Source organism: Athene noctua, chromosome 1 (genome assembly GCF_965140245.1).
Source record: "Athene noctua chromosome 1, bAthNoc1.hap1.1, whole genome shotgun sequence".
Classification (NCBI taxonomy): Eukaryota; Metazoa; Chordata; class Aves; order Strigiformes; family Strigidae; genus Athene; species Athene noctua.
This window is the reverse complement of record NC_134037.1, coordinates 230,931,855-230,943,109: the sequence shown is the minus strand read 5'-3', so window position 1 is coordinate 230,943,109 and position 11,255 is coordinate 230,931,855. Positions and strand designations below refer to the sequence as shown.

The 11,255-nt window shown below is 53.6% G+C and overlaps 1 protein-coding gene across 1 annotated transcript; it reads right to left on the bottom strand.

Moving 5' to 3' along the window:
- Positions 1-3,251: 3,251 nt before the first annotated feature.
- Positions 3,252-7,586, bottom strand: PCDH8 (protocadherin 8). Its single transcript, XM_074931244.1, has 3 exons — positions 5,075-7,586; positions 4,726-4,933; positions 3,252-4,255 (listed from the first exon to the last, which is right to left on the bottom strand). The coding sequence occupies exons 1-3, from the start codon at positions 7,484-7,486 to the stop codon at positions 3,882-3,884; spliced, it is 2,994 nt and encodes a 997-aa protein (XP_074787345.1). The 5' UTR covers positions 7,487-7,586; the 3' UTR covers positions 3,252-3,881.
- Positions 7,587-11,255: the final 3,669 nt, after the last annotated feature.

The window sequence follows — 11,255 nt, the reverse complement described above, 5'->3', positions numbered from 1 at the left end:
ATCTCCAGTTGCTGTAGCCAGTTTGGGCCATGGAATTAATGCTGGTTCAGTGAAAGAGTGCTGCCTCCAGTCCTGTGTCCCTGTGCCCCCTCCTCACCTCTGCCTCCTGAACTGGGGAAAGGCAGGCAGGAGAGGGCAGCTCTCCTCGGTGGAGAGATTGTGTGGCCACACAGTCTTGGCTGCTGCACATGACGCAGGGCTGATGCCACACCATGTTTGGCAAATAAATGGAGTTTAATTGACAGGTCTGCATTAATTATGTTAGCAAAAATCTCAGTTATGTTAATCAAAAACTAAAAGAAAAAAAATAGGACATACATAGTGAAATAGTGCTGATGGAGAAAATATTTGATTCAAGGGGCCCTGCCCAGGCACTAAGCCTTGGGCTTATCTGTTCACTCATCTGCGCTTGGGATGATGTGTGCTCTTATTTAATGGCGTTTGGGGATTTTCCTCACCTAATTTCAGGCATCTAAAAGTTAAAGGAGACAGGGCTGCTGCCCCTTGCCCTTACAGGCAAAGGGCAGATCAGGCGCATCAGTGGTGCATCTAAGTTGTCCCCATTGCCTGTCTCCAAGCCAAGCTCTCAGAAAAGGTCTGTATCTTTCCACTGACCAGAGAGTCCCTGCAAAGCGATGGGCTCAGATTTAAATGCTGAGTGGCTGAAGCACACATTGTACTGGCAGCACGTAGGAACAGACAGATCCCCAAGCCCAGTGAGACTGTAGCTGCTTGCTGCTGAAAGCTGCTTTAGGAATGGGAATAGGTGACTTTCATTTTTATCCGTTTCAAGACTGTCTCATTTTAGGGTGTCCAGAACTCTTGGTTAGGCATCCAGGAGCATCAACCCACCCACAGAAGCACACGGGCTTTACTGCAGACAACAGCGTGAGTCCAGCACCTCACCCCAATGTACTGAACCCCCCTTTGGCTGCAGTTGCCTCTTGTCAGCCCCTCCCAGGAGAACCTAGGGACCTGCTGTGGCGGTATTGCAGTATGTAACCCAGGCTTTTGAATTAGATGAGGAAGAACCAGCTTATCAGACTGCTCTGCTTTTTTGACGGAGAGCATTTCCCTCCCTGCGCTCAGAGTTATGACTAATTACTTCACATGCAGGCTTTGCTGCTCTGCATCACTGACGATTAGCTGGCAGGGAGGCTTCCAGCTTTCCTTCTCAGCTTTCGCCCTTCAGCCCCAACTTCAGCTCTAAATTTAACCAAGACGACCCTCTCCGTTCATTAAATGCATCATGATTTTTACTACCACGTTTAGATGAATCGTCAGAAATACTCACCTATTTTTCTGACCATAAAAGCTGTATCACAGACATTGCTTCCTAGTTGAGTCTTGCATCAGCCTGATTTCAATTCCCTTCAAGTACAGCCTCTGAAGCTCTCTGTCCAGCACAAATCTTCACACAGCGACCAGCACAAATCTTCACACAGCGACTTTTATGAAGCCCCTGTTAAAACTCAAACCATGTGTGCATAAAAACTTGGTCAGCCTCTGCCACTCTTGCTACAGGGGCTTGAGAAAGCTGGAATTTGGGAGAGAAAGGGAATTTCTGTTGGGTAAGGCACATGCAGGTGGGGTACTGTTTTCTACTTAGATTTTGAGACACAAAATCTAACAGGACCTTGTTTATGTCTAAGAAGGCTTCACATTTTCTTTGTGAGTCATCTTCTATATATATGTATGTCATGGTTTAACCCCAGCCAGTAATTAAGCCCCACACAGCCACTTGCTCACTCCCCCTGGCTGGGATGAGGAAGAGTAAAAGTGAGAAAACTTGTGGGTTGAGATAAAGACAGTTTAATAGGTAAAGCAAAAGCCGCTCACTCAAGTAAAGCAAAACAAGGAATACATTCACCACCTCCCCTCAGCAGGCAGGTGTTCAGCCATCTCCAGGAAAGCAGGGCTCCATCACGCGTAACGGTTACTTGGAAAGACAAATGCCATCACTCTGAATGTCCCTCCCTCCTTCTTTCTCCCCCAGCTTTATATGCTGAGCATGACGCCATATGGTCTGGGATATCCCTTTGGTCAGTTGGGGTCAGCTGTCCCAGCTGTGTCCCCTCACAGATCCTTGTGCACCCCCCAGCCCACTCGCTGGTGGGGTGAGAAGCAGAAAAGGCCTTGACTCTGTGTGAGCACTTGCTCAGCAGTAACAAAAACATCCCTTATTATCAGCACTATTTTCAGCACAGATCCAAAACACAGCCCCATACTAGCTGCTGTGAAGAAAATTAAGTCTACCCCAGTCAAAATCAGCACAATGTACCATCCTAATTAGACATATAATTGAAGAATTCACGATAAAATTCCAAAGCTTTGCCATGCAAAAATTTCTGAATTATTGATTTGTACAAAATGTAAAATGATATCCTCCAAGTGAGGAGCAGTCCTGCCTTTTGGAAAAGTTCAGTCTAATATTAAAACACCAATAGAAGTGTTATCTCTGGTATAAGCATTTTTTTGAACACAGGAAGAAATGATCAAGCTTCAGTTTGTTTCGTTAAATACTATTTTATATATGATTTCAGCAGAATGATTTGAGATCTGCTTTTAGCTTGAAACCTTAAGGGGAGGGAATTTCAAAGATCTGTATGATTTTTTTTTGAGGACTGTCATTTCTGGGAAGAGACAAAATATGTATCACAGACAATCTCAACATAATCAACATCTATTCTTTCTGTTTTATGCACAAATAGAAGCCTATCTCTCTTGATGTATAAATATATGTACACAAATGTAAAGCTACTGTCCTTTAGTAAAGCTGCCTTAACAAGGGATAAACATGTAAGCACATACCTATGCAGCTTGGCTCAAACCAATGTCTCAGCCAGATCAGAAAGCGAAGTGCTCGAGTGGCTGCTGATGTAAAGATATTTGCACAGCAGGAACACTTCAGTTGATGGATGTAGCTTCATTTGCTTCACTAAAATTACACTGCTTCCCACCAGTGAAGGATCAAGCTGGAAGAGCTCAGACCAGGTAGTGAAAAGCAAAGGCCACCTCGGTCACACAGCCCTCCCTCCCACCCTGTAACCCATCATTAAAATCTCTAGAGCTAAACCTTCAGTGAAGTAGTGCTGGAGATGAAGGACAGCAGAGACTAAAAGTAGCATCATTCATGCTCCTCCCCACTGCATTTCTCCACACAAAATACTTCTGTTGACCTGTAAAGACCTCTATGCTCTGAAGCATGAAATCCATGAAGAGATCGCTCTGACACATCACAAAACCTTTATTAGTGTTTATCAGTGACACAGATTACAGGAACCAAAGGCAATTAAATAACATTTAAGTTGACCACAGACTCAAGAAATACAAGTCACATTTGGCAAGGCAAACTTCTCAGTACACTGGGTTACTTAGTTTATTATTACACCATGAAAGAGGAATTTCCCTTACAAGGTTCTACATATTCAGGATATTATTATTAATTATTACTGTGTCTTTCAGACAGTTCCTTTGGCAAGAATTCCCATTTTTTTAAGATTTTATTATATAAAAATATAACCAATTTTCATTATGTACAAACATTACATTACACAATGTACAGGTTAAAAACACTACAAAAAATGGCAGGCCATGAGTGAACTGAAAGAAAAAAAACCCTCAATGTAGAAAACATGAAAAAAAAAATTAAATACTGCACATTTCATAAAAATTACATTAACTACAAACAATTTTTTTGTTTGCAAATATCAAACAGTACTGACGTGATTGGAAATCTTTCCCAACAACTTCATTTTTAAGGCACATCTTGCATATTTACACGTACAACACCGGATCTCATCAATAACTTAAAGGCTCTTGGGAGTGACCTAATTGTGTGCGCTCAGGGATGTGTGTACTCGGGCGGGGAGTGTGTTGGGCTACACTTTCTCAGCCGTGTCAGTCTGGGGGCCCAGGTATCTAGTTGAGGGGGATGGGTAGAGGGGCACCCCAATCTCCTGAAGATCAGGGAGCCGTGCGGGGCGTGGTGGAGAGAGGAGCGTGATTGTCCGGTCAAAGTCCCTGTGCAGCACTTTCTCGTAGACGCTCTGAAGCCCCACTGTTTTGGGCAGCTGGGCTTGGTAAAAGTTGTCCCTGCGAAGGGGATCCCTGGGCAAGGACGTGCTCTTGCAGAAGGTGGAGAGGGGTGCAGAAGGGTGGGGAGAGGGGTGAGGGTTGGCTCGGCCGCAGGAGGGGCTCCAGCAGCGGTCTGAGTGGCCCAGGATCTTGCACTCGGCCGTGCATGCCCACAGACCTACAGAGAGAGAAAGGAGTAGAAACCTGTTGTTACTGCAGGAATAAATCCCCATCATTCATAATCCTCAGAGTGATCAGTCACGGGATGATTCAATGCACTGACGGTGGGAGTTGGGAGGCAATACTCTACGGCACGACGGAAAAGCACACTTGGGAAGGTTATGTCATTTTGCTAGGGACACTCCTCACAGTCTTAACTTTAAGGGAAGCTTTTTGGGGAGGAAAAAAGCCCAATCCTACGGTACTTCAAGCATCTGCTAATTTGTTCTGCGCGCTCAGTGCGGAGACAAACCAGCACTAGCAGCCTGCTGTGAAGAGACGGGCAGCTTCAGCCACACAGCATCAGGTTTCCCCCTCCGGCTGCCCTGGCTAATCAGTGTGCCCCAGGGATGGGTCCCTCTGTCCACCCTCCCATCCACCTGTCTGTCTGTCCAAGTGGCCAGTCAGGAGCAGGGGCTGAGCCCTTACCGTTCTGCATGTGCGTGATGAGATCTTTCTTCAGGGCATCTCCGCTGATATCCGAGTCGCTGTCGTTAAAATCGCTGTCGCCCTTGCCACTGTCTTTGCCACTGAACTTCTCTGCCTCTCGGCCGGAGATGGTGTTGAACGAGTGTCCCTTCCAAATGGCCACGGGGGGAGCAGGCTCCTTGCTGTAGCTCGGAGCAGCTGTGAAACCCTGCCGGGGTGGGGGGATCAAAGGAGACATGAGAGAGGGAAGTGGTGAAGGATAAATCAACATCAGAACTGCACCTTTGCAATTCACATTCTCTGAGACACCGCCCCACCCTCTGCCCCCCTTCCCCCAGCCGAACTTTACCTCCCCGCTCGGTCCTCTCAGCCTCTTCTGACCCTCATAAAGGCAAGTGCTGTCGCTGCTGCTCTCAGCGGTGGAGATCTCTTCAGCGGCTGGAGAAGGGTCAGGGCTGGTGAAAGAAGTTTTGCTGGGAAAGGTTCGTACCTCAAACACATTCCCTCTCTGGCTGCCCTCCTCCTGCCGGCCCTTCTCCAGGTGGGAGATGTCTATCTGCTCCTTCAAGGAGGTGTTGTTTTTGATCTCGTTCCCCTTCTTGCGCCTGTTGCAGGTGGTGGCAATGGTGATTATAGCCACCAGGAGGAGGGTGCAGCTGCCCGCCAGGACAATGATCACGATCAGAGGGATGTCCCACTGCAAAGCCTTTCCTTCCCAGGAGCTGGGCTTGGCTAGCTCCTGGATACTGGAAGGAGCAGTGGCGGTCACCAGGAAGTTGACTGTGGCGGTTGTGGCCAGGGGGGGTCTGCCGTTGTCTGTCACAGTGAGGATGACCTTGAAGAGTTGTCCCAGCTCTTCAGAGAGGTCGCCCCTCAGGACAATATCCCCAGTACTTGGGTTGATGGTGAAAAGGTCCTGATGGGGCTCTTCCAAGAAGGCAAAACTGAGCTCGGCATTGGCCCCATCATCTGCGTCTCGAGCTTTGATCTGAGCCACCAGGGAGTCACGGGAGGTCTTGCTGGACACACCAATTTCCACCGTCCCATTGGTGAGCACCGGGTGGATGATGACAGGAGGGTTGTCGTTCTGGTCCACCATTCTCACTTTGACAAGGGTGCTGCTAGAGAGCTGTGGGGAGCCTCCGTCTGTGGCCTGGATTCTCAGGTCCAGCTGCTTAAGGATCTCATAGTTGAACGTCCTGAGGGCATAGATGGCCCCAGTGGCAGGGTCCACCGAGACATAGGTGGAGATGGGGGCCCCCATGACCTGCGTCTCCAGGAGTCGGTAGGTGACCTTACCATTGTGACCAAGATCAGGGTCACGCGCCACCACGGTGGTGATGTAGGCGCCTGGGGGGTTGTTCTCTGCCACAGCCACCTCGTAGAGGGGCTTGGCGAAGAGTGGCGCGTTGTCATTCTCATCACTCACCCGCACTGTGTACTGGCGGACGGTCTTGAAGGGCGGTGAGCCCAGGTCCTCGGCCACCACCGTAAGGTTGTACTCGGGGATGCGCTCGCGGTCCAGCGCTGCTGTGGTGACGATCATGTAGCTGTCCTCATAGGCACGCTGCAGGGCGAAGTGGTCGTGGCCACGGAGGCTGCAGCGCACCTGCCCGTTGGCGCCCGAGTCACGATCCGAAGCACTGACGAGGGCTACAAAGCTCTCGCTGGCCGCTGCCTCGCTGATGTAGGCCACGCCAGCAGCGCTGGCGGCACCACGGAGGGCGCTGATGCTGATGCGTGGTGCATTGTCATTGACATCGGTGAGGCGCACGACGACGGTGCAGGTGGCAGCACGTGGGCTGGCACCGCGGTCCTGGGCGCGCACGTCCAGCTCGTAGGTGCGGGTGCGCTCGTAGTCCACGGCGGCCTCCAGCGTGAGGCGGCCCGAGCGTGGGTCAAGGCGGAAGAGCCGCCGTGCCTCGGGGGGCACCTGGCTGCTGAAAGCGTAGACCACCTCACCGTTGGGGCCCTCGTCGGGGTCGGCAGCGTCCAGGTCAAGCAGCAGGGACCCTGGCGGCGCATCCTCGGGCAGCTCCACTGTGACCGAGCCCTGGGCGAAGGCAGGGCTGTTGTCGTTGGCGTCGAGGACGCGGACATGCACGGTGGCCGTGCCCGAGCGTGCCGGGCTGCCGCCGTCCTTGGCCACCAGCTCCAGCGTGTAGGAGGGCTGGCGCTCGCGGTCCAGCTCCTGGAGCAGCACCAGGTCAGCGCAACGTGCCCCATCCGCCCGCGTCTGCGCCTCCACGCCGAAATGGCTGTTGAGGGAGACCTGGAAGCTCTGGATGGAGTTGGAGCCCACGTCCTCGTCCACGGCCACCTCCAGCGGGAGGCGGGTGCCGGGCGCGGCACTCTCCGACACCTCCAGCGCCATCTGGGCACGGGGGAAGCGTGGCGCGTTGTCGTTGATGTCGCGCACCTCCAGCTCCACGTGCACCAGGCGGTAGCGCTCCCGCCAGCAGCTCACCACGTCGAAGGCCAGGACGCACTGGGGGGCCTGCCCGCACAGCCGCTCCCGGTCCAGCCCCGCTTCGCCGATGCTCAGCTGCCCGTCCTCCTCCCGCACCCGCACCAGCGAGCTGTTGCTGAACTGCCGCATCAGGCGGAAGCTCATCTCCCCCGGCGCCTTCACCGGCATCTCGTCGGCCAGCGTCCCGATCACCGTGCCCGGCGCGCCCTCCTCGTCGGTGCGGTACCTCACCGTCTTGCCCCGGGACAGGGCCAGCAGGCAGGCGACGGCCAGCAGCCGCAGGGAGCTCATGGCACTTGCGGGGGGCTCAGCCCGACGGCGCGGTGTCTGTCCGGGGTGACGCGAGGCGACGCGCGGTCCCGGGGTACGGCTCCGCGCGCCCGCCGCCGCCGCCTGCGCCCCTCCGCGCCTCCGCGCGCCCTTTAATAGACGGCGGTATGCAAATGAGCGGGCGGCGGAGCCAATGGGAGGCGGCGGCGCTCGGGCGGCGGGCGGCCCCCCGGCGGTCCCTGGGCCGGGGCGGCTCCGGTAGCCGGCGGGAGCGGGGGCGCGGGGCAGCGCCTTTGTTGGCCTTAACTCTCCGGGCTTTAGGGGTTTTCCTTTTCTCCCCGGCTTTATTCCTTTTCCCCCCCTTTCATTCTTTTTAAATTTTTTTTCTCCTTTCCTTTTTTTCTCCCCCCTCCCGTCTTTTCTCTCTCTCCAGAGGCGCGGCCGCGGAGCTGGCGCGGGGAGCGCGGAGTGAAATGCGCGGCGGGGTCGGTTCATTGCGCCGCAGGTCGGGCAGGTGCCGTGCCGTGCCGTGCCGTGCCGTGGCATGTCGCGCCCTGTCATGGCATGTCGCGCCCTGTCGTGGAGTGCGGCGCGGGCGCGGGTGGGTGCGCGGGGCGGCGGCGGGCGCGGATTAGCAGGGGGCAGGCGGGGAGGGGGGGGTGGCGGCATTCAGCTGCGGGTCCGGAGTGGTGTGTTACTCGCGTGAGAGCCTGTGATCAGCGCCGTAAGTCGCCTTTCAGGAGGTGTCCCCGCATGCTTTAGTATGCATGTCACCGCCCGGGTTTCTTAAGCCTGGGGCACTAGCAGACGAGGAAAAAAAAAAAAAAAAAAGTTCCAAATAGGATTTAGCATAAGCTTGAGGAGATTTGGAAAGGTTTCAAAGATCAGGCTGTATCAAAGGCTTATGAAGCCCTCGTTAGCTGTAGAAATATAATAGCATGGCAGGCTATCCCATTCGAGGAACCAATGTCTGTATTATTTCACTATGACAGGCTAAAGGGAGAGAAAGTTGAACAGTTTCCACAGAGGAGTTGGACTAAGTTGAATATAATGAGCAAACGCCACATGTATCCATTATGTCCCTCTATTCATTCCCAATCACTGCCATAACTCTTTGACTAAACGATGATGAGCGCTGAATTACACACAATGCCCTGCTCATATTAAAATACATTTAAGACCTATCCCTCCTGGTGCCCTGTTACGCCTATTCACAGGATTTTCTTTTTGTCCTAATAGGGCCTCTCTGGGAAGCAACACCAGTCTCGTTCCAGAAGAACAAAATAACAGCATGAGGCTGAAACCTGGCACGAACCGGGGGGAACGAAACCATCTGCCCCGCAAGGCCCCAAGGCCCCGCGCAGAGCCCGGCACAGCCCCCGGCCTGGGCAGCCATGGGAGGACACCCAACGGGGAGGGAAGCTGGGGATCCTGAGGGGCATGAACTGAACTGCATGCCCTTCCTTCCCTTCTTTCTTGCCCTTCTTCCCTCTTCCCTTTTCTCCTTCCTTCCTTCCTTCCTTCCTTCCTTCCTTCCTTCCTTCCTTCCTTCCTTCCTTCCTTCCTTCCTTCCTTCCTCCCTTCCTCCCTTCCTTCCCCTCTTTCCTCTTGCTTTCTTCTTCCTCTTTCTGTTAATCTTTCATCCTTCCTTTCCCTGCTTTCTTTCCTTCTTCTTTGCTTCCTTACTTCCCTCCTTCCCTTTCCTCCTTCCCTCTTTCCATGCGTCGGGGAACCCAAGAGGTGCATTTTAAAAGAAGAGGGGGAAAAAACCGAATGAGGGGGTGTTGTCCCCCGTCCCGTCCCCGTCCCCGTCCCCCTCCCCGGTTTCCTTTGGAAATCTCGGGTAAAAGCGCTCCTCTCCGCTCCGCTGCGCACACGAAGCGATGCAGCATCCCGGGGGGCTCCAATCCCCGGCTCCCCGCGGGGCCGCCCCCCTCCGCAGGGGTACCCCGGGGCTGCGCGGGGCGCTCCGCGGTCGCTGCGCGGATCGTTGCGCGGGGCGCTGCGCGGGGCGGCACGCGAGCGGGGGGCGGCGGGCTGCCCGCAGCGCCGGCTTATGGAAATGCGATTTAAATCGCGCCTCAGCGCTGACTGCGGGGACGGGGACGGGGACGGAGACGGAGACGGAGACGGAGACGGAGACGGAGACGGAGACGGAGACGGGAGGGGGGGGGGGCACGCTCTGCCGCCAACAAAAGCTCCCCGAACGCCGGGTTTCCATGCGAAAAGCCTCCACGGAGCTCTTTTCTCCTGCCCGCGGGAGCTCCGCGCACGGCTGTCTGGCGGGGCGGGCAGGGGCCGCGCCGGGCCGGGCCGTGCTGGGCCGAGCCCGGGGCTGGGGACCGGGGGCCGGGGCCGGGGCCGGGCTCCGCGCCTGGGAACTGGGCCGCCGGCCGGGAGCGGGCAGCGGGCAGCGGGGAGGCCCCTCGTGTGTAACAGGATTATCTTTGCCATTTCAAGTTCCATACAGCATGTAATTTATTTTTAATTAGGATTAGATCGAGCAGGGAAGGAGACCAGACCTCCCTCCCCCCCCCCCCTCCCCTCCACAAAGGCATGGCTATTCCACGAGGAGCTCTTATTCTTTACAAAAAAAATCAATCAATCGATAAATCAGGACCTGCCTTCACCTCCCACGCACTTTGTAGGAGGCAAGGGTGCAAAGGGCCGTAGTTTCAATGTGTCCTCAAGTATCTGCATCAGAAGAGGCCTGGAAATCCTGCCCCTTTCCCATCCACCCCGTCCCCATCTCATGCACTTTCGATCCAAAGCCATTCTTAAGAGGGTCCCAGTGGGGTCTTGCTCCTTCTTGCCTTTTTTTAGAGGGCAAATGCACTTTCTGTCTGCCTGGGTTATTCTTTTTCCACAATCGTGACTTTGATTTTAAAAAAAAATACGTATCAGTTGCTCCACTGGAGTGAAGCCTTTTCCCTGATAGTTTGGATAGAGTCCATTATAGAAATGTTCTGAAAGGCTAGTGAAGAATCCCGTTTTACAGCTCAAAAATAAACATACGGATCAGCTGCATTAAAAGCACTTCTTTGAAATATTGTGGTTAAACAGCCCAGATTGGTTGATTGCTCCATGCGGGGACATATGTTCTTGCAAACTGTGCGTATTGTTACTAATGGGGATTCTCACACCACAGCCTTTCCTTTGAATCTGAGGCACTGGTGGTTTCTCCGGAGCTGTTGCAAGGTTGTTTTAATAATTTACCAGCTCTCTTGCACTTAGTGTTGTTGCGGAGACTCAGAGCCTGGTAAGAAGGAGGCGTTTCGCAGTGTCCGGAGGTCTGATCTGTGCTGCCAAGCTCCTTCCCGTACCTCTTAGACACAGAAATCGAAGCTGCTCTGAGATGGCTGTCAGGCAAAGGAAAAAGCAAGTCTCCTCCACCCACCCCTGCGAACCCGAATGCATGCGTAATGTGTTCCCCAGGAGTGTTAGCACTCCTAGACCACCAGCCTGATGCCAACAGCAACCGAGTCAGTGATGGCCAGCAAATCACTCCAGGTTCTCTTTTTTAGCTTTACATTTACTTTTTCCCCTGATTCTGATGCAGCTCTTAGAAATAAACTTTGCAGGTGCTTTTCCTCTCTCCTCAGATAGTTATTGCCTTATACCGGGTTACAAAAACCCAGGATCTGCTCTCTTCCCTTCATTCTTCCAGCTGAGCACAGGCAGTTACTGCTCTGGCCCTTTTCACCACCAGCTACAGCACAGTAAGTTTGGGTATATCCCAAGGTGTCAGTGTTCCCAGTGCAACAGGGTAAGATTTCCCTCCTCTCAGCAG

Excerpts from the sequence above, each read along its gene's own strand:
- PCDH8 (XM_074931244.1), bottom strand. The coding sequence starts at position 7,486 with ATGAGCTCCCTGCGGCTGCTGGCCGTCGCCTGCCTGCTGGCCCTGTCC. Across the intron at positions 4,934-5,074 it reads TGAGAGGACCGAGCGGGGAG|GGTTTCACAGCTGCTCCGAG; the intron begins GTAAAGTTCGGC and ends CCACCCCGGCAG. Across the intron at positions 4,256-4,725 it reads CATCACGCACATGCAGAACG|GTCTGTGGGCATGCACGGCC; the intron begins GTAAGGGCTCAG and ends CTCTCTCTGTAG.